This window comes from Ursus maritimus, unplaced genomic scaffold, assembly GCF_017311325.1.
Source record: "Ursus maritimus isolate PB19 unplaced genomic scaffold, ASM1731132v1 scaffold_10, whole genome shotgun sequence".
NCBI lineage: Eukaryota > Metazoa > Chordata > Mammalia > Carnivora > Ursidae > Ursus > Ursus maritimus.
In genome coordinates this window covers 10,380,326-10,403,854 of record NW_024423344.1, presented here as the reverse complement: position 1 = coordinate 10,403,854, position 23,529 = coordinate 10,380,326, and the positions used below count along the sequence as shown (strand labels likewise).

General features: G+C 38.3%; 1 protein-coding gene across 4 annotated transcripts in view; it reads left to right on the top strand.

Annotated features, from left to right (window-relative positions):
* Nucleotides 1-14,590, top strand: part of KATNAL1 (katanin catalytic subunit A1 like 1) — a 77,730-nt gene extending 63,140 nt beyond the window's left edge. For all 4 annotated transcript variants that reach the window (XM_040621907.1, XM_008692192.2, XM_008692193.2 and 1 more), the window contains exons 10-11: nt 7,684-7,810; nt 9,438-14,590. In XM_040621907.1, coding sequence (XP_040477841.1) covers nt 7,684-7,810; nt 9,438-9,636 — 326 coding nt within the window. In that variant the 3' untranslated portion in view covers nt 9,637-14,590. The remainder of the gene's footprint in view (nt 1-7,683; nt 7,811-9,437) is intronic.
* Nucleotides 14,591-23,529: the final 8,939 nt, after the last annotated feature.

Sequence of the window (23,529 nt, the reverse complement as noted above, 5' to 3'; positions counted from 1 at the left end):
ATAGGGTAGCTCAATTTTTAACTTTTTAAGGGACCTCCACACTGTTTTCCAGAGTGGCTGTACCAACTTGCATTCCCACCAACAATGTAGGAGGGATCCCCTTTCTCCACATCCTCTCCAACAATTGTTTCTTGCCTTGTCTATTTTTGCCATTCTAACTGGTGTAAGGTGGTATCTCAGTGTGGTTTTGATTTGAATTTCCCTGACGGCTATGCATTATTTTGAACATTTTTTCATGTGTCTGTTAGCCATTTGTATGTCTTCATTGGAAAAGTGTCTGTTCATATCTTCTGCCCATTTTTTGATTTGTTTATTTGCGAAACTTAATTTTTATAACATATTCCTTACTTTCATGACTAGATCTCAAGGCTGTATTTAGTAATTAATTGGTAGATTTGTAGCTCATAGATTCTGTCTTGTATTGTCTCTCCATTAATTCTAATAATCTCATTACTTGAAAAATGTTCTTTTTCTTAAAACAGTGCTTAAATTACTGATTGAACTTACAATAATAATAAACTTATTTAAAGCAGTAATGTAAGTGTTTCAATTTAGAAGCTGTAAGCTGTCCTGGAATAGTCCACCTCCCAGAAGCAGCTCCTGAGTGCCTGACTTGCTCTCATACTAGCCACATGAAGGTTTGAAATTTGAGTGGCTTGTTATCACTTCCGATTTAATGTTTCTTTTGTTTTGCTTTTTCCCTCTTTTTTCTCCTCGTTTTCTAAATCAAATATCTGTATTCTGTCTAGTGTATTTTTATGAAATGGGTTTTAATTTTACTACTGTGTACAATGATTATAAATAAGAAATTAATACTAATGGGGGAAAATGTTTTACTACTTGAATAGACATCATTTAAACTTTGGTACTTTGAACTTTAATTCACCATAATAGGGAGGGAAAAAAATATAACTGGAAAAACAGTTGATGATAGCAATTTTATAACTGCTGAGGAGAGCTTAGGTTTTGGGGGAAAGACATGCGTTGTGGTACAAAGGTAGGAATTTAGCTTTCTTTGAAATATTAGAGAAGAAAATAGAATTGGCTGACTGAAGGGTTTTCTTCTAAACTTATTTTCCCTTATGAAAACATATGTCCATTATAGGTAATCACTTTTGGGTGCTTCTCTTCGCTCATTATTAGTCTGAAGGTGTATACCTTGTGACCATAGAACTTGAGAAATTGCTTTCCTCTAAAGTGTATCCAAACAGGTAGTCATAATTAGAATTCACTCTTTCTAGCTTTTTCTTTCATCTGTATTAGGTCAGTAGGTGTTTATCCAGCTGTTTGCTGTTAGACATTTATTAGGTACTGTGGGAATATAAACAATGTACAAGCCTTGTCCTTAGAGAACTCACGATGTAGTTAGTTGGAAGGTAGGCATACACTTAACCTAACCATAGGGAAAACAGTGTAACGTGATGCTAGTGTTCTCCATGGCACTTTTTCTTTTTAAGTTTTTTGTTTAAAATTCCAGTTAGTTTATTCCAGTACAGTGTAAATTCAGTACAGTGTAAAATTAGTTTCAGGTGTACAACATAGTGATTCAACATGTCCATACAACACCTGGTGCTCATCATGAAAGTACACTCCTTAATTCCCATCACCTATTTAACCCCCACCCCCGCCCCGGTCCATGGTACTTTGGAGTGGTGAATGAGGAATAATAAATTCTGACCAAAGTGCTTTGGGAGACTTCATGGAGGAAGTTACATTTCCACTAATTTTCATAGAGAAAAACAGAAACAAAGGTATGGTTGCTTGAAAATGAATAGACAGATAGCTCTTGTGGTTGGAGCATCTGGTAGGATAGGAGGGTCTGGAATAGACAAAATAGTAACATTTGGAAAGATGAGAGACCTGAAAGAATAATTTAGAAATCTAGGGTAGGGGTGCCTGGGTGGCGCAGTCGTTAAGCGTCTGCCTTCGGCTCAGGGCGTGATCCCAGCATACTGGGATCGAGCCCCACATCAGGCTCCTCCACTAGGAGTCTGCTTCTTCCTCTCCCACTCCCCCTGCTTGTGTTCCCTCTCTCGTTGGCTGTCTGTCTCTGTCAAATTAATAAATAAAATCTTAAAAAAAAAAAAAAGAAATCTAGGGTAAAATTAATGGAAAGAAAGATTGTATGAAAGTTAAAAAAAAGGTGAAGGACATTTTATCAACCAAAGCAACCCATGAAAAATAAATTTTTAGTTGGAAAAGGAAAGAAGTATAAAAATGAAAATGGATAAAATGAAAGGCACCCCTGAGGCCTCAGCTGGAGCTTGGCTTTCTGGGGCACTTCCTTCTTACCTTGTGGCCATTCCATGCGGCCTGGGCTGCTTCAAGCATAGTGGGTTTCAAGATAGTCAGATTTCATACATAGGTAGCTCAGGGCTCCAGATGTTCCACTGAAAAAGGTGGTAGGGGCATCACTTTTTATAACCTAGCCTTTAGAGGTCACATAGTGTCACTTCTGCTGTACCCTGGGTTGAAGCATTTACAACCCCACCCATTTTCAAGTTAGACTAGCTCTGGGTGGGAGAGTGGCAGGACCATGTTGTAGAAACACGTGTGGGGTGAGAGAGACTGTTGCAGCCATCCTGGTAAATACAATCTGCCATAGTTACCAAAAGGCAAAATAACGGGTGCAGCTAGAGCTTGGCCTTACACTAAGTCTCTTCTTTCTTTATGCATCTAAATTATGGCAGCAAGCACCTGGGCAGCTTAATGAACTCCTTTTTCAGCCCCTTTCATTTAATTATATTTTGCTTTTAGAATAACCTCCCTAAATCACTAAAGTGTCATAGAGTCTCTTAGACTCTGAGTCTAATTTCCTATCACATCAGGGGCAGAGTGCTTTTTTTTTTTTCCAGCTGTAGGTTCACACCTTATCTGTCTTAATTGTGTCTGTCTGCATTTTTCAGCCCTCCTTTGTACTTTCCTACTTACCCCCCCCCCCGTATATGCATGCTTCTTCTCACTTCTATGTCAATATTTATGGTACTCCCATTTCCCAGATTGTTCTCTCTCGTTGCCTCTATTTAACTTTTATTGGGGCCCTGGCTGGCTCAGTCGGTAGAGCACGCGACTCTTGATCTTGGGGTTGTGACCTTGAGCCCCATGTTGGGCATGGAGCTTACTTAAAAAGAAGGAAAAGAACAACAAATCCAGTAGGGTGCCTGGCTGGCTCAGTCAGAAGAGGATACAACTCTTGATCTTGGGGTTGTGAGTTTGAGCCCCACATTGGGTATAGAGATTACTTAAATGAATAAAACTTTTAAGAAAAGTTTATTGATTTTTTTCAAAGTTGACATTAAAGCATGCTAATTCTTGAAGGCTTCTTTGGCCTGGCCTAGCTCCCTTGTGTAGAATTTACTTCCCTGGGTTATCTGTGTCTCAGATGGTCCTTAATAGAAGGGATCTGGGTTTTCTGTGTCTCCCTCTAATCTTGTTTGTTGACTAACCAATGGTGATGGTGGGGGAGTGCTGACTGTGAGCCAGGCTTTACATGTATTAACTTATTTAACCCTCACAGCAGTCTTACGCAGTAGATTCTGTTCTTATCTCTATTTGACATGTGAGGAAACTGAGGCATCGAGGGGTTAAGTATCCCAGCCAGTGAGGCAGAGCAGGGCTGTGAGCCCAGACAGTCTGGCCGCAGAGCACGTACTCGCTGTCTTCTGTGCTGGACTGCCAAGTGTGCTTAAGAAGAATTGTTAGTGTAAGAAGTGTATGATCCTTTTAACGAAGTGGATTTAAATTTAGAACACACTGACTTGGTTATGTGGCATTCGCAGTTCTTTATTATTGACATATTAATTTCTTGTTAAATTCTTCTACAATATCATTCCATTTCATAGAGCTGACAGATCCTACTTGGAATCTTCTAACAAATCACTGATGCAACCAGAATTAGAAGTTATTTTCCCCAAATTATAGTGACTAGGGAGAAGGCTGCTTCCTACTAGGCTTCAGTGCCACCAGGCCCTCACTTTGAGCAGGCTTGCGCTCCGAAGTTCGTTTAAGGTGACTGACTGGAACTTGGTTTCTGTGGGATAATACATTATATTGACCTTGGTGTTTGAGTTCTTAGGGCAGGCTGCAGTAAAACATTTTGATTTATAGATACAGTGATACTCTAACATGAGGACTAAGAGAGGAAAGTGATATTTGTTCGCTAACATTCACCTGTTAACGCGTGAAGCCCTATGAAATCACACTTAGGTTAAATTCGGAGTTCTTACTGAGGCATCAGGAGTACAACTACTTTCTGTAGCAGCAGACCTAGGGGCTTCCTACCCTTCCCTCTTTTTTCCCATACTCCTCTTGCTGACCACCTGAGTGCTGGACTTCTCTGCCTCTATACCATAGTCAACTGTAAGGTGGGCCTATTGGCTGGGGATGATCACGGATAAGGAGCTCCCAAAATGAAGGAATTCTGGAGGTAAAGATTTGTGACTCATACTGTTTCTTTTTTCCTGGCAATCCCAGATAATGCCTGCTTGCTTCTCCACTGTGGCCACCCATTGCATTGCTTTGCTTTGTCTTACTTTGTATGTATGAGTGAGAAATATAACTCATTATAGAACCGTGTATTAAGATTTAGTTCAGTCTATCCGGTAATTGGCAGACAACCATGTAACTACTTTCTAGGACAAGAAATGGAGCATTATCAGACCTCAGAAGCTCCCAGTATATTCTTTCCCTAGCAGAGCTCCCTTCCTGCCCCCTGGTGGTAATCACTGTTACTCCTTTTATGGAAATAATTTATTTTTATCTTCTAATTTTCTCACCTAATAATGTATCCCCAAACAAAGTTTTATGTTTTTTAAAACTTAAATTGAGTCACACTAATTGTGTTTATTTGTATTTTGCTTCTTTTGTTCAAGTACATTTTTAAGATTGATCCATATTACGGTATCCAGATGCTGTTCATTTTTGTTGCTGTATAGCATTCCGTCGTATTAGTCAGCTAGGGCTGCATTACAGAGTACCACGAACTGGGTGGCTGAAACAAAGGAACTTTATTTTCTCAGTCTAGAAGTCCAAGATCAAGCAAGGTGTTGTTTCATTCAGGGGCCTCTTTCCTTGGCGTATAGATAGCCATTTTTCTTCCAGTGTCTTTATGTGGTCTTCCTCCTTGTGTGTGTCCTAATCTCCTCTTCTTATAAAGATACCAGTCAGACTGGATTAGGGCCCACCCATATGACCTCATTTTACTTTAATCACCTCTTTTAAAGGCCCTGTCTTCAAATACAGTCACATTCTGAAGTATTGGAAGTTAGAACTTCAACATAAAACTTCAGGGGGTGAGGGAGACACAATTCTGTCTATAACATCCATTAAGTCATCATGCCACAGTTATCCATCATATTATTTGGTGGACATTATGATTGTTTTTATAATTTTAGGCAATTATGAATAGTACTGCTATGAATATTTTTATACTTGTATAATGGTGAAAATGCTCAGTTTCTTTAGGTTGAGATGGAGCGTTCCATCCTTGCAGTGAATCGCTGGTCATGTTGCATAGCTGGAACAATAATAGATAAATCCAATTTGTCTTCCCAAGTGGTTGTGCCAAAGCGGTTGTTACACGTTATACTCCTGCCAGCAAGATAGGAGAGTTCCCGTTGCTTCACATTTTTCCAGAACCTCAGGCTTTTTAATTTATACCAGTCTCTTGGTGTGCAGTGCTACCTCATTGTGGTTTAATTTTTATTTCCTTCTTTATTAAATAATTTGAGTATCTTTTCCTTTAGTAGCCATTTGAATTATAACAAAATCAAATGTCTAGTAAAGGAAAAGATATATAACAAATATCTGTTCAAGTCTTTTGCCCATTTTTCTATTAGGTGGTCTGAACTTTCTTTATATTTGTAGGGGTTCTTTAAATATTCTGGATATAAGTACTTTGTTACTTATGTATGTTGTAAATATCTGCTCAAGCTCTGTAGCTTTTGTGTTTTCACTCTATGTACAGAGTCTTGGTGAATTGGAGTTCCTAATTTTAATGTGGTCAGTTTATAAGTCTTTTCCTCTGTGGGCAACTTCTTAAATAAATAAATAAATAAATATATATATTTCAAGAATATTCACTCTGAAGTCATTAATATATTTCTTGTTTTATCTTCTAAAATGCTTGTAATTTTACATCTTATGTTTAGATTAGTAACATACCTGGCACTGATTTTCATGTATGGTTTGAGGCAGGATGCAATATCATTTTTTTTACCCTGCAGATAGTAGTTGTTCTGGCATTTTCTGCCACTGCTTGAAACCACGTATGTCTTAAATCAGGTGTCCATAGTATATGCTTTGATCTGCTTCTAGGCTCCCTGTTATGTATCATTGATCTATTTGTTTATCTCTGCAAGAGTATTACACTGATTTGAATCCTATTGCTTTGTAATAAGTCTTAAATTCTGATAGAGCTGTTCCTCCCAGCTTACTGTTGTTTTTCCAGTGTGTCTTGGTTGTCCTTGATTCTTTCCATTTCCATAAACATTTTAATATATTCCTGTTCAGATCCACAGACAGACCTGTTGGGATCTTTACTGGAATGCTTTGACTCTATATGATCATTTGGGGAATTGTCAATATCAGGAAAGATAACACAAACAGTGGGGAACTGTTTTAGGTTAAAGAAGACTAAAGAGATATGGTAACTATGCAATGTGTGATGGTTTTTAAGAAAGTTATAAAGACCTGGGGAAAATGGGGACATTTTAATCTGGATTGTGTATTAGATTATTCTAATGTACAGGGTTAAATTTGCTGATAAGTGTGATAATTGTACGGATACCTTTGTTCTTAGGAGGTAAATACTGAAGAATTTGAGGTGAGGTATTGCAGTGCCTACAGTTAGCTTTCAATTCAAAAAAGAGGGAGGGGAAGGGAAGGGAGTGATAACGGCAAAATATTGACAATTGATGAGTCTAGATGGAAGATAAATGGGTGTTCACTGATTTTTTTTTAACCTGTAGATTTAAAATTTTTCAAAATAAAAGTTGGAGAAATTACATTTTATATATCAGGAAATAGTGGAAAGCCGATGCAACCTAAGTTTGCATTATCTTACTATGCTATATTAAATAGAAATTTGACATTAAAACTGATAGTGAAACGGCAGGCATGATTGGTTATTTTAAATAATTCTGTAATTCATTTGGGCTTACACAATACAATACACATTTCAGTCATATTGGAAGAGCAAATGTCTGTGGGCTGGTTCTCCAAGTAAACACATTAGTAAGTATTTTGTGCCAAGTGCTGATTTCCTGTATCTTAGAGAAACTTTTTCTATATCACACTAAAAGGTGAGCAGAATGATTCACAGGAGTTAACGTCATGTAATCTCGTTTTTTAAAAGTAGGCTTAATGTTGTTTTTTACTAAAAGCATGTTTAGTATTTGAATATTAATGATTTTATTTTTCATAAAGGATCACAGACCCTTTGTTTTCATGGCAAGTATCTTCACAATCTATAAGGAAAACTCTTGAATTTTGCTTCAATTTTTAGTTACTGCAGCCAAGGCACTTAGGAAATTCGGTAACTCTGAGTCATGCAGTGAGTTGGTAATACTAGGTGGACTCAAGTTACTGATTCCTCTTTCTATTCCTGAACGCTAATACGTGATTTCTTATCAAAATGATCTTTAAAGTAAAACATCCAACAGTAACAGAAAAAATCTTCTACAGCAAAAGGAAGAACTGAGCTGCTGAAGATCAATCTTCGTGAGGTTGAACTGGATCCTGACATTCAGCTGGAAGATATAGCAGAGAAGATTGAGGGCTATTCTGGTGCTGATATAACTAATGTTTGCAGGTATTTTGTTAATGATCTGTGACCTTAGATATTAGGTATAGGTTTGGCAGGAGGATCGATCTTAAAGTTAGTGTTGTTATTAGCCCTTGACGTGAAAGCAGCGACCCATTTCCTTGAAATGATTCTCATTTGTCTTGTTTCTTTTCTACGTAACTTCATAGGTCATTGTTAGATGAATAATTGTATAACAACATGGTCACCTTTTCTGTTCCTTTGATTTTTTTAAAATTTAAATTCAATTAGCCAACATACATTACATCCTTAGTTTCAGATATAGAGTTCAGCAATTCATCAGTTGCATATAACACCCAGTGCTCATCACATCACGTGCCCTCCTTAATGCCCATCCCCAATTACTCCATCCTCCCACCCACCTCCCCTCTAGCAACCGTTTGTTTCCTGTAGTTCAGAGTCTCTCATGGTTTGTCTCCCTCTCTATTACTTCCCATTCAGTTTTCCCTCCCTTCCCCTATGATCTTTTGCACTGTTTCTTATATTCCACATATGAGTGAAACCAAATGATAATTGTCTTTCTGTGATCTATCCTTTGATTTTTAAGAAATTGTACTTTATTTGGTAATAATGGCTTTGACAAGCTAAGGTCGGTTTAGCCCTAAATTGGAGCCTAGTTGCATCAACATAAAATAATATTAGTTTTGGCTGGCATTATTTTACCACATGCAGATGAGCAAGCAAAGTTGCATCAGTTTAAGCTGGGAAATAGATATTTTATATGTATAAAATATATCATATATTTCCCTTTCAATTTAGTGACATAGTATTTTATAGACATTTCACATGCTCAATAAGGATTTTCTTTCTTACCATCTTGACTATACTTAAATTGGCAGCAGTAGCCTTTCTTTAAAACAGTAAAATCTGTTGTTTCTCACTTTTTGTACTAGTATTTTTCGTACGTGCATGTAAGTTTAGTGGCACACAAGAAGCTCCCAGTAGTTTCTAGTATCACTGGAGTAAAATATATACAAATTTGAAGTTTTGGCTGGGTTGGCTTCCTAATAGTTTTTTTGTGAGCATTAATTGTCCAGTTCTTCCAAACCTTCATAATTATGTACAGCTGATCAGAATGGAACTGAAAATAGGATCTGGAGAAGCCAGGTTTTAACCCTTTAGTTGCCCACCAGTGCTGGATGTGGGGGATTCCACATCCAGTCTATGTAGATATATTCATGTTTCAGAGAAGGAGTTTCCTAGCTTTACCTCCTCTAATTACATCGTAGACAAACTGGTAAAAGATTTGAATTATCTTAACATTAGCCATGTGTTCATTTTCAAGTGTGCAATTCAGTATTTCAAAACTCTACTTCTGTTTCCTAACTTTCTTGGCTGCATTTGAAGAGCAAGTGGTGAAAAGAAAATTCAGTACCATCTGAGCCCAACCTCGACTTTTAGGATTCATTAATAGTACATTTTATGTTTAAGTCATTTGCATCCCATGTTTTAACCTTTTCCGAACCCTCAGGATATCTCTAAAATGGGAAATTCTGAGTAGCGTCATAAAAACACGTAAAATGATCTTTTGAATGTTTTGTCTTAACTATGTTACAGTTGACAGTGTTTAAAACATTTACCTCAATATGGATTCACGGATTTTGTATGTTTTTAGGGATGCCTCTTTAATGGCAATGAGACGGCGAATCAATGGCTTAGGTCCGGAAGAGATCCGTGCACTTTCTAAAGAGGAACTTCAGATGCCTGTCACCAAAGGAGACTTTGAATTGGCTCTGAAGAAAATTGCTAAGTCTGTCTCTGCTGCAGACTTGGAGAAGTATGAAAAATGGATGGTTGAATTTGGATCTGCTTGAATTTCTGTCAGCTCTTCCATTTCTGGTATTTTTATTTATAAAATGTGAAGAAATTCCCTGCAGTTTTTTTTTTTTTTAAACAGGTTTAGAACTTTTCATTGGAGAGATGGTTCCCTTCAAGGCAAAAAACCTAAAACCACAAAGAATATAAATGTAGTTGGGAAAGAAGAAAAGCTTACTTGGGAGCCTGATAGTCTCCGTCACCTGGCTTTGTGCTGGTGACTCCACGGAGTCACGCGTTAATATTGCACACGCAAAGCGGTGTGTCGGGGAGGCTGGAGAGCGGTCAGTATGCTCTCGTAGAAACTTGTTTACTAAAGGGTTAGAAGGACCTCTCTTTCTCACTTGCATTTGTTGTTTTTTTGTTTTTTTTTTCTGTTCTTCGCTCTGAGCGTGAGGGACCCATGTATGTTGACTTTTAACATCAGAACTGGGTTTGTGTCAAATTCATTATTGTTAAAAATGATAGTTTTGAATTAAATAATGAATTTGTTAGTTAAACCTTTAGAATTCAACTCTTAGTGTCACAGTCTATCACACAGTTGAATTTTTACCCTCTGTTCCCCCACCATTTCTTCTGTTAGCTCTCTAATCGTTTATTCACCTTTATGATTGCCTCATGCCTGTGGTCTTTGAAGTGTTTTGTGACGTTGTTTCTCTGGTCTTCAGTATTTTTTGCTGGTACTTATATTGGAAGGGTGGGAAGAATATTATGATGGCGTAAGAAGCACTTCTTCATTCTTGAATTCTGGGTTTGTTTTCACTTTTCTTTCAATACATCAAATAGATAAGCCCTTTATTTTCCTCAGCTCTAATGATAAACGTTTGAATTTTGCTGAACTTGACTTTCATATTTTCAATTAAATACTTCGGTATTCTAAGGAAGTCCACTCTCTTGTGGCTAATGCAAAACAAACAAAACAAAATCTTTATAGTTTTCCAGACAGCTAGTTTAACAAAATAGCATTGTACATAATGAGTGATGTTCATTTGAAAATTTTAAAATTATTCCTTGTCTAGGTTGAGAACTTGTACACTGCAGTATGATTAGGGATAGAAATCTGACATGCACATTGAGTTCAGCAGGAATTAGACAATAAAAAGAGGCCAGAGAAAGTAGATGGTGTGTATCTAATCACAAGTAGAATATGCTGGTGTTCATTTTGTTTAAATTACATTTATCCCATTTGGGTCGGGCAACCTTTGCTTTAATGGTGATGCTTTTCAAAATTTGTATTTGATGCTGTCTTGAATTCTCAGTTTTGGAGAACACCCACTGGTTTAAAACTAAAAATAATAGAACTTTTTAGACACTTAACAAAAAAACTCTTAGTATCTTGCTTTAAGAGATTTTTTTTCCTATTAAGAATTATATAATTTTCAGATAATTTAAGTCTGATTCTAAACTCCAGTATTTTATAAAATGCTATAAATTACCCCCCTTTCCTCTGAGGCGTTGTTTGTAAGAGTTAAACTCATAAGACATCATGATTTTATTTTAATTGAATGAGTTCATTTAAAAATTGAAATAACTTTTCTTTTATTCATTAACTTTTTAAATAAAGAAATAAATGATCACACTAAAATAATCTTGCAAACTGTTGCCACCCGGTAACCTATTTTTTTTCCCTGAAGTCTTAGGGGCAGCCGTTAAAACGTGTGTTTTGATTGCTAAAACTTGTTAGACTGTTTTTCTAGGTTTTGTGTTGTGTTGGCATGTATTTCTACTTCTTTTAAAAATTGTTCATGGGTAATAATATGGTAATTGGGATTTTTAAAAATTATCAGTTAAGTAGTATTTGGACACTCAAGCTTCCTAGGAGCTTATCTTGGCTAAGATGGTGAATTGGGTGTGCTTTTTAAATTTTTTATTTCCCTCATTTCTCATTTTGCTTTGTCAGTGGATGGCGATTGCTTTGTATTTCTTAACCCCCTTAAAGGATCCTGAGGAGATTGCTCAGGTGTTCTCTCCAGCCTTTACTGTACATCGTATGTACGCTGTCTATATCGCAAGACAGTGTGTTGCCTTACCCAGAGTGAGAAAGTTGTTGTGTTTTGCATTATCAGATTAGGAAGATTTGGTTCCTTTACTTCGCCTGAAAACATGAGTATTTTGGGCTCTGCAACACAATGAGATTAGGACTGAGTGTTGTACAATTCTGTCTTGCAAATATCTGATGAGACGGTTCCTTCTTTTAGCGGACTCGTGTTGGTGGCTTACCGTGTACAAGACCCTCAGGTGGGAGCTCTGTGGCTTACAGAATTGGACCAGGCTGTGCAGTTCTGACTGGGCACTTTCTATAATTACACTGTGTGGCTTCTGGCTCCAACTAATGACACGAGTTCAGATCTTAAAAGGAGAGGCACAGTAATCTGTGTGTGCTTTGGAAAGATAATATATACAGGTTTTCCTCTTTTTCTCCTTTAAATCTCTTTAAAAATAAGTTTGTTTGAGCAATGTTATTATTATAGATCTGGCGATTTTCATGAACCATTTCCCAAAGTTCATATTTATTGTAAACATGTACACATGTAATTATGGTACATCGTCATTATAAACATGTACGCATGTTACATGATTATGGTAAACATTTTGCTCTTATAATCGCTTTATTTTTTTTAAAGGAACTTAGTGTTGATGAAATATACTGGACAAATAGCTTTTAAATGTAGGCTGAAACCTACTAGAAATCCAAGCAGGAAAATAGACGATGGCATCACAGACTTTCATCTTCTAGTCAGTATCAGTGTAGACATTCTAGCATGATCAAAACACTTTGGGCTCGGACTGCTATCTCCAGAAAAAGCAAGACAGCTTGGAAGAGGAAATGTGTTGTGGTCTAGCTGCATAATTAGGGGCTTCAGTTGAGCTCCTGAGATTGCAGTTTTTATGCTGTGATATTTGACTGTCAAAGTATAGGCTGAAACCACTAATTACTCAAAAAGTGAGCAAGCAAATATCTGGTGACTCTGCTATGAACAAACATACAGGTACTTCAAGAAAAAAATGTGTGTATGCAGCCCCAATGTACAATATAATTGCCCCCCTTTCACTTGGCTAGGTGTAGCCTGACTCTGTTGAACACGAAGTTATTGATAGTCTTTAGGGTTTGCACAGCTTGAGTTTGTGTGAGCTCCTGCATTGGAAGTTTTTTGTACTATATGCTGTTAAATCTATGATGAGAGTTGTAAAATGGTAGCCAGTTGGCATAGTTATGTTTCGCTCTCCTCCACCCTAACTGGAGATAAAGTGAAGGATTTAGGCAGGTATTTCAGTTGTGTGGGCTTTGGCTCCTTCAGTATTATCTTGATTATTGAGTCCTTTTTGTGTAGTAGTAGATTCCCACTCTTTCTTTCATCTTAGTGAGAAATCACCTTAGCCTATGTCCTGTGTGATAGCCATAGAATGTTAAGGATATTTGCTGGCCTGTTCCAAGAAAGGGCCACATTAACTTGAATGAAGCATTTTTTTACACATTTTTTTGTGTCTTTTGTTCCTTAACTGTTTTGATTGTATATATTTTTTTACGTATCACTTAATCTGTGATGCACATAATATTTATGTGAATCTAAAAATCTGTCACAATAGAGAATAGGAATTACAGTTGGAGGGCTTGTTAGGGAATAAAAATATTTGAACCCCAAATGTTATAGTCTCATCTCCACTAATTATTTTTGCAGAAAAAGCTAAAAACTCTGTTATAATTACTATATTTACTTATTTATACTTTCAGGTTGGGCTTTTCTTATTTAATTTTTAAAGGACATTTGCTTTTAATATTGTTTCTTGATGCAGAAACTGTAGAGTACTTTAAAAATAAAACCCCTAAGATAATAGATACATTTTTAAACACTCACAAATTAACAGTAATTCTTGAAATGTTTACTAGGTTTTTTGGCTCCAGACCTCTCTTTAAACTCAGTGGTATTTCTAAATTTCCAAGTGACTTTTTAATAAAAATTAAAAAAAAGGAAAACTAATAAGGTAATGTCATTTATTCTTTTTATTTTACCATTCTCATATCTTTATGTATGTCTATAAATAACCAGGATGCTGCTTCGTCACCGGCAGTGTGTAGGATTTATACATTTGGAAGTTTGGCACAACAAATAGGGAATTAGAGTAGAGGTTTTCTTCCTGTAAAAGGGCTCCGACTTGATTTTGTGATCATAAAAGATGCTTTTGTTTAACAGCCTCTGAAATGACTAAATATTGCCCTTTGGAAAACCTGAATCTTTGCACTTGTTTTTTCCAGAGTCTACCTCAGTTAACCAGGCATAGTTTTAGGAGGAACTGAACTGAAACCACATTTAAATTCTGTTCATCATCTATGCTGATTTGTTTAAGTACTTCCTTCTCTCTCCTCTTGTCCTCCCCCCCACTACCTTTTTTTTTTAATCTTGAAATTTTTATTTAAAATATTTGCCTTTGCAGAACCATCTATTCCAAATTAAGCTTCTATGAAATGCCTGGATGATTCTTTCTCTTTTTGGTGTGGTTTCATTATTTGAATGTGTTTCGTTTCAAGGAGCAGTTTCAAACACTTCTTTTCTCATAGCTTCATAAATGCAAACTAATGTGATAACAGTAAAAATCTTGGAATCTAACTGTTCCTGTGTCCATTCTCTAAGAACCCACGTATTCTATGAAAACACACAGAAATGAGCACAGGTCTATTCATGTGTTGGTACGGCAACGGGGAGTTGCCTTCAGTTACCATTTGTCCGGTTTCCAACGGATCATTACATGTTAAGATGGTTTGTGTATGGTTAAAATTTGTGTTTCAGTGTTTGTCTCTCAGTATTTTGAACCTAATTCAAAGAAAAAGACATTTCTAAATTGTATTTCTTAAACGTACTTTTCCTTATATTTTGTGCTGCTACTTTGCTAGTCTCATGAGCTTAGGTGTCTTTGTGCATAGGTTATGATTTGGTAATAAATTTCTAGAGTGTTGCTTGTTGGTGTTTTCTTTGTGGTTCCTATTTAATCTGCTGTCACTGGTCTACTTACTGCCACCAGCGAGACTAACAAACCCCTCACTAGTAGGGAATGACTTTTCCCAGAGTTTCCATTCTTAAAAAATCACATGTTGTAAACCTGAGCTCTTGTGTTTGCTGTGCATTATACTGATAATTTCAAGTTTGATGCAGGTAAGATAAGAGTGGCTTTTTAATTAATTCTAACGGGTTTAATAAATATACTTGCCTTACTCGTGTAACGCCATTGCAAAATGGATGTTCCATATGGTGAATTTTCCAGATGACTGTATCTTATTTTACAAATCCCCCAAAACTATTTTCTTAATTCATAGACTTTATTTTTTTGAGCAATTTAGATTTACAGAAAAATTCAACAGTGAGGAGCGTTCTTCTTGCCGCCTCTTCTCCCCTCCACAACGCTTCAAGCCCTTTTTATTAATATCTTGCTTTAGTGTAGTACACTTGTGATACTTGAATCACTGTTGGTACATTATTACATTATTACAGAGTACATAGTTTACATTAAGGTTCACTCTGTGTTGTACAGTTCAGTGCGTTTTGATAAAAGTTATAGTGTCGTAGATCTGCCATTACAGGATCATACAGAGTAGTTCCAGTGCCCTAAAAATCCTCCTGGCTCTGCTGTTCATCTTTCCCCCTCCCCCGAACCCCGCAAGCGGTGATTTTTTTTTTTTTTTACACTGTAGTTTGCTGTTTCCAGAATGTTATATAATTGGAATCCTACAGTTGCTTAACAGTTTGCACTTAAGGTTCCTCCATGTCTTTTTGAGGCTTAATAGTTCATTTCTTTTTGTCTGTTACATGGATGTTCAAGTCTGTTTGAAGGACATCTTGGTTGCTTACAAGTTTTAGAAATTGCTATAAACTGCTGTAAATGTTCATGTGCAGTTGTTTGTATGGACCTAAGTTTTCACTTCATTTGAGTAAATACCTAGGAGTGTGATTGCTGGAATATATGGCAAGAGTGTGTTTCATTTTGTAAGAAACTGCCAAACCGTGTTCCACAGTAGCTGTACCATTTTGCATTCCCATCAGCAATGAATGAGTGTTCCTGTTGCCCCACATCCTCTCCAGCATTTGGTGTTGTCAGTGTTCTGATTTTGCCAGTCTAATAAGTGTGTACTGGTATAACATTGCTGTTTTAATTTCCAGTTCTGTAATGACATGTTGAGCATCTTTTCATATGCTCATCTATTTTTAGTTGGCTTTTATTGAAACCTTGCTAGAATGTATCATACTTGTTCTCTGACTTTGTAAAATAGAGAACTTGAGCTTAACCTTTTCATTGTGATTCAGAGTTATCTTTAAGATACGCTACCCTCAGCATCTAGCAGGGGTGGGGGAAGTGGGGGGGGGTGGGGAGCAGGGCTTTTCTGCCTGTGACTAAATGGTCTTTGAGTTTTGGTGTTTGCTCTTATAGCATTTTTACTCTTCTGTTAATCAGGCTGACGACCTTTATTCCTCTTCCAATTCCTACCTCCAGTCTGTGGTGAACCCAGTAAAACAGTCTTTAAAGTGCTTGTTAGAATTGTGGGTAAATTAGGAGTATGGCCATTTGGGGATGAGGAGGAGTAGGAAGCTGCACAGTCTTTGAGCTTTGGTGCTTTGTGTCATTTCTCTAGGCTGTGGCCTTTTTAGCTTTATCTTTGGTTCCCAGAAGTGTTCCTGGTAGACCCAAGTGTGAAGCAGATGATTATGCTTGATTATATTGTCATGTCATTCTATAATATTTATAGCTGGAAAGCACCTAGCATCAATTTAATTCCAGGGCCCTACCCATCTTGCTGTGACCATTACTGAGGATTTGGTCTATTAAAGCCTATCAAGGAAAAGAACTAGGAAAATGGGACAAAAAATAGGAAACATTTGTGGCCACAGCCTTCCCACTCACTTCTGTCCTTGCTACTTTCTCCAGTGCAGGTCTCCAGTGCTGCCTGGTGATGTGACATGGTGACTAGCTGATATGGTGGAGTGTACTTGAATGTTGGGGTGTTTGCCCAGAGAAGCCAGGGAGGTAGTTGGAAACTGTGGGGGAAGGTATAGGCATTGCTTGGCCAGTGTCAGCTGCTGCCTTGCAAATGGATAGCCAGAAAGGGCAAGCGTGGGCTATCAACTCAGGCTTGGATTCTGGAGGCTAGGGCCAGCGTGCTTTCTTCCCTCCCTGACTGGACATGACCTCAGGCAGCTGCAGCTGGCCCAGACAGACACAGGGGTTCACCCGGGACGCGTCCGGCTCCTTACTTGGCACCGCTGCTCCTGCCACACCAGGACACGTGGGAAAGGAATCAAGGGAGAGGACTGGTGTGTTCGGTGGCTACTTCCTATCCTCTTTATGATCGGAAAAGTTGATGGCCAACTCTTCTCTAATTTTAATTCTCCTAAGGTCTTCTCTGGACCTTTCATATAAGTTTTGAGAGACGCTCAGCAGCAACCCAGGGCAAATGAAATTGGGAGCAAATGACTTGGTGCAGGCCTCTTATCTTACAGGTGAAGACCCGAACCCAGAGAAATTTTACCATGTATTTTCAAGATCACATTTTGAACTGGGAAAGGAGACTTGTATCTATTTTTGATCTTGAAGAATGCTGCAGATAAGCTTTAAAGAAAGTAAGCCAGACAGCAAAAACGTTCCTTAAGGACCTTTAAGCCTCTGAAGCATGATGCCAATACGATTATTTACCCAAGGTAGTGATACTTAATAAGAAATAGATGATAAATTGACATCAGAGATTGGAACTAACATTTATAATGTTTGCTATGTGCTAGATACGTTGTCTGTATTGTTTTATTAAATCTGTAAATTAGCTGTAAGATATGCCATTACTCTTTTTTTGCAGAAGAGGAAACTGAGGTTTGTAGAGTGACTTGCTGTAATCATTTGGCCCCTAAGAAGTGGAAGAAGGGATGGAATTAGGTCAGTTTGTTCCAGAGCCTATTCCTTTGTTTGCCGTATTCCAAGATTCCTTTTCACAGTGTAAATGCAAAAGTACTCAATTCTTGAAATAAATGTTATATTCACTCATTTTTCTGAGGCTATTAAAATTCATTCTTACCTTCTCTTTACTATAATGCTTTTTTTGGGGAAAGATTTATTTATTTACTTAGAGAGAGTGGAGGAGGGGCAGAGAGAGAGAGAGAACCCCCAAGCAGACTCCCTGCTGAGCATGGAGCCTGATGTGGGGCTCCGTCCTAGGACCCTGAGATCATGACCCGGGCTGAAACCAGGAGCCAGATGCTCAACTGACTGAGCCACCCAGGCGCACCACCTGTAGTGCTTTTTTTTTTTTTTTTTTTTTTACCAGGAGACTTTTAGGCTCTTGTGTTGTGGGATTAACATGAATTGGGGAATGTCACTGTCAGAGCTGTGTCAGAGTGTAAATGTACAGCTACTTGTTTTGCAGGACAGACTTTATTATATGAGCCAGTCATTCTGAAAGTTTCCATGAGTTGTATTTAGACCACCAACTTAAGCGACATAAGGCTCTACCAGTTATTTTTATTAAGAAGATCCCTGACAGTTCTCTGCCCACTGGATGACAGCTCCAGAGTCATTAGCTGTATGTATGGTCACTGTCAAGTACCAGGAGAGCCACCTCTGTGTACTTGGCCCCAGTTCATTGTCTGTGTTTGAAGCGCTGCCCCAGAGCTGAGTTTAGTTCTGAATGTTCAAAATGCTTTCAATTAGTACATCTTGAATAACTTTTTTAGACAAATAACTAATCATGGTATGACTACTGTATTACAGAACATAAATCCTAAACTATAGTGTTAGTAATTATTACGTAATTAGAGATGGATGAATCAGGCTTCGTTTGCAATTTGTAAAATACCTCAAGCTATTTTTCAAACATTTTGAAATATGTTTTGTAACATTTCTCAAATGTACTTTACCAGGCATATTTCCTCTAATTTTTAAACCCTTGTGTATTTTAAGGGAAATTTAATCCATATGTTTCTGATTCATTTGCACTTAACTCATCAAAGTTATTTTTTAAGAACAATTTGGTTTCCAAGCAGCCTTAGGAACCCTTGTCATGAATTCCATCAGCCTTTTTTTAAAAAGCCTTTTCCCCAATCTAAACTTTTTTCCTCCAAAGATAAATGTGGATGAAATATTTCAGTTCGGTTTACAATGCAGAGCCCATATTTCAAAATCTAAGCTAGTTCTGAATTTGGTGTAATACGTTATTCTGCCTTTACTGAAAGAACTTGCTTCATTTGTTTCTCTTCAAAGCAGGTCTCTGCAAAGAGCTTGTAATAAATAACAGTGTGCTCTCTTGAAAACACAGTGCACTGACGTTTTCTGTACTGCCTTCCCAAATTCACAGCACCGGTGACAAATGTGGGTCCATCAGACATCAAATGAAATTAACTATTTGGGGGGTCCGTCATGTATATGATGGATATGCATACGTATTCAGATATGCATGTATACATTCATAAAATGCTTACATTCTTATAGATTATCTTCTTTGTTTTTACCTGTGCTTACAAACTCTAGCAAGACATTACTGTGTTCTGAATTAAAATTAACAGTTTATTGGGAAACGACTGTAATTGTTCTCATCTCTCTCCAGAAATGTTTCTCACCTGAGATTTAGTTCAACAGGTTTGTGTTGCCTAGCAGTCGTTCTGCAAGCACAGCTTTTTGTGTAGTTTTAATTCAGCGGGGTGACTGTATGAAATCTTCCTAGAAAAAGGAAGGTCATTGCAGTGAAGGTAAAAGGAAATACGTTGCCAGCTAATTGGACAGCATGTCATACACCAGAGTGACTCTGGAAGAGATTTGCTGAAACATAGCAACAAAGGAAACGGGGTGCTCAAGGCAGCTAGCAGCCACATTCAGAAGTACTCACAGGAAAAGAAAGGCGCCATTTTCTTGGGCTCTCATTAGAGGATTGCGTGCAATACATATTTGCTAATCACAAGAAATAACCTCTTTAGTTCCTGTTCTTGGTGGAGACTGTCATTTTTTTCCCTGAGTTGTTTAATGTGGGATGAAAATGAAACATCTTTTCTGTACTTTTCAAAGCATACTGGTTGCTTATGTATTTTGCTAGTTAGTGCTGTAAATGAACTCTTAATATTTTAGGAAAAATTTTTATGATTGATGAATTCCTTTTAAGAATTAACACCTAATTTTTTTTTAAATTCAAACCAAAATGAAAAACCTCTTGTATGAGGGGATACTTTACCTTTTACCTTGTATTTTTCCATATGATAATTATACTTTACAAAGGAAATATGCTTATAAGATTTTTAAGGTAGTTTTTAAAAAGCAATGTTTATAGAAATCAAGTCAGCTCCTGCTCTTCTGGCTCCCAAAAGCCCTTGGCCTATAAGTCAGTCGTGACTCGGCCTCATTTCGTTTGACTCCTGGGGCAGGATTGTGCTGGTCATCGTCACTGGTAACCTGGAACAGTGTTCTGCAAACTGCTGTGATGGTGCCTCTCCATCAATAAGATATTTGTGAATTTTCCACTCTGACTATATTGGTAATTTGCAGAATATTTGTAATTTATGGTAGCATTTGTATGTAATTTATAACCATATTCACAAAGTTAGAAAATTTAGAGACTGTAAATATGAAAACACTGACAAATAATTTTATTGGTACAAAATGCCCTCTAAAAATTATGACGAATATTTGTACTGAGAGCCATGAGATTAAATCTACTCCATGGCCTCAGTGGGTACAGTGATTCAGTGTATTTCAGTGCTTAGTTTCATGACTATTGTGGTGAAAAAGTTACTTCACAAAAGTGTATAGATCCAAATGGAAGAAATAAATCATTGGCTGCAATTATAAGTCATGAGCTCCATTAAAAATGATTAAAGATCATGCTCACTAATTATGTAGAAGTTTTCATTTACCTTTGGCTAAACCTGTGAACCTCTTCATTTGGAAGGTTTTTAAAGAAAGAGGAAATTTATTTCAAGGTTAAGTTGCAGATATTAGAGTTTTTAGTAAGAGACTCACTGTTTTTGGCAATGAAATCCTGGAACAGTAGAGAAACACCTACAGGAGGTTAGGAACTGGGTCTTCCACCGGCCTGCGTCCCTGACCTGCAGGTGCCCAGGAATTCCAGTTCCCAGTCAGTCCCACCGGTGGTTTCCCCAATTCTGCGCAGTCTGGTCGCGATCGTCCTCGAATGCCTTGGTACAAGTGTAATTCCTGTTGTGAGTTTTCCTCTTCCCAGTCTTACAGTAATTCCTCACTTGTAGATACGATGTGAATGTCACCGTCCATTTCTTCCTTTTCACTTGTCAGGGATCCCTGTGCCGATGTCCACAACTGTTTCTGCGGCTTCTGTTAAAACCTTCCCCTGCAGATGGGTCTGTTGTTGCCCTGCTCTTTCCATCGGCTCGCGGCCGCCTAAGGCGATGCCGTTCCTGGCTGGCCTCTCCTTGCTCTTGGAGGAGGAGAAGGACTCTTCAAAGTTAAATGCGAACGGAACTGTGAAAGGGAGAGCAAGAGTCAAGCAGAGGTCCTTTATTTCTAACAGGAAAGTGTTAAGGTCTGAGAGGCAGACTAGAAGGGAGACTAGAGGAAGCAGGATATGGAGTTTTCAAAGGGAAGGAATCCTCATGTATTCTGTGACTAAGCAAAGCCTGCCACGAACCACAAATGTTTGGTCTTATTTTCACTGCGTGTACTCTGGACAGAGCCTCACTCCTGCTGTCTCGCTAGAGATCGGTCAGCCGTTTACACAAGGGGCTGTTGGTTGGATCACGAGAGTCGTTACCACTTCCAAACCGTGTGACTGTGGACAGGTTACGTATCCTGTATCCTCTCCGTGCCTCTTGTCATCCCGCCTGAAAATGGAGATGATAAGAAGACAGGACCGTTGGGCAGATGAAATGAGATAGTGAATTTGAAGTGCTTCTTAGTTTCTGGCACTGTGAGAAATCCTTGGTAAACGTGTGCTAAGCTGGCACACGACAGGCTTTCCCAGAGCCAGTTGCTGAATATTAAGGAATGCTGCAAGTGTTCTAACCATCGATAGCTTGGAATTGGCCTCAGTGGGCGTGTTTATGCCACGGAAGTCAGCAAACACTCCAAGTCGAGGCTGCCTCTGCACACCCCCTTAGAGAGCCAGTTTACCAGCACAGCTCTGGTTAGCTGTTTTTATTTTGTGTGAATTTTTTTCTTTTTTCTCTGCAAGTAAAGCAGCCCTGGATGCCTAGTCTAGCCCTTTGTCAATCCCTCTGAAATAAGTAGATGCAGGGATGAATAATATTCCTAACCCTTGCCAGTCATAGTGAATAGGGTCAGATTGATTCGCATTGAGGCATTTGTGACTCGGGGTGAATGGCTGTTTGGGATCCTCCCAAATTAGGGCCACTCTGTTTTCTGAGCTAGACTTTACTCCAGTACTTTTATCGCAGTGTAGTAGAAATCTGAGGACACCAGAAATAGACCAAAGTGTTGTACTACTCTTGTATTCTCTGACAAATACAGCCTGAGCCCTATCTAGGCAATGCCCACACTGCTTTCAGCCCTTTGCTAAAAGTGAGATTCTTTAATTGTCCAGAAGGTTCTGAACCCCAGAATTGGCATGGCCTACTTAGTGGTTGCAGACATGTATACATAGAAGTGTTTTGCTAGGCATTTGTGAGAACTATTTGGCTATTTTCTAGCAAACGTGGTAGGGGCAAGAGGAAGAGAGGATTCTGTTCTCACTTCTTTTAATACCTTTCCTGATCCAAAAACTGGAGGTTAGTGGTAGCACCCAATTAGAACTCTTCTTGCCTCAGTTAGCACACCATCACATTTCTCCCTATTACAATAGAAACAGAAAAGCAAGCATGATTTCTCAACAAAGAGGCTCTTTATATCGGGAATTTACAAGCTACTTGCTGTTTTTCTAATTGCAAATACATGCACACCTTCTGGAGGGTCACAAGATCCTTGTGTATCTTGCTTAAAAATCACCCACTGGAGTTGTAGTTTGTTAGCCCCACTTGCTTTTCACAAGGAGGAAAAAGTGTTACATGATGTCAGAGGGTCTCAGGTTCCATGGAGTGGAGCTTTCCAAGGTTTTCCGTGTATAGGAGGTTTTCTGTGCAATGCGTGAGGGATTATGTAGGAAGGGGGTCTGGAAGATCTAGCCAAGACTTTTTTTTCCCATCTATTCTAATTTGAATCTTATACAAAGATTATGTATGTAGGTCTATTTAGACCTTTATTAAGTCACTCAAGTTACTGAATGCCCAGCAGATTCTAGATAGAACCCCTGCTTTAAGGAACTTGTCCTGCTAGAGAAAGCCTGGAAACAAACCCTCTCACAATACTATGCATCGGTAACAGTGAGCATGTGATTGAGAAGCGGTGTGGAGGAGGAAAAGGACAAAGAAGGCTTCGCAGAGGACGTGATGTCAGCCATGTTCTGAAGCATGAAGAGGAGTTTGGCAGGTGGCAAGGGAAGGAGCACTAATCCAGGTAGAGATAGCCGTCATCTTCCTGGTGACTTGTATCCGAGGACGGTTGCCCTTTATTAGAGCGAGTTCTTAAACACTGCTGTTTGTGGGTAGGGAGCGGTGTAATCATTGCTTCTTGTACTTGGTATGTTGTAGGCTCTCACATCCCCAGTGGGCGAGGAGAATCTATAATCATACAAGAAGGTCTCCTTTCCTCATTGTGACCCTGTAAGCAAAACCGTTCTGAGGAACACTGATGTGAAGAAACGTGTTCACTGCAGGATGATGGCAAGACTTGGATTTGAAATCCGCTCCTAAGCAGAAAGCCTAGAGCAAAATTGGGTGTCTAGTCTATGGACATGGTCTAAGTAAACACAAATTTCATTTCCTTTTATTTCCAAGTCGCTTCAAGGCACCTTATTGTGATTCCTGGTTATAGTGTTGTTGATAAACTGCTTGGCCTGCGTGCTC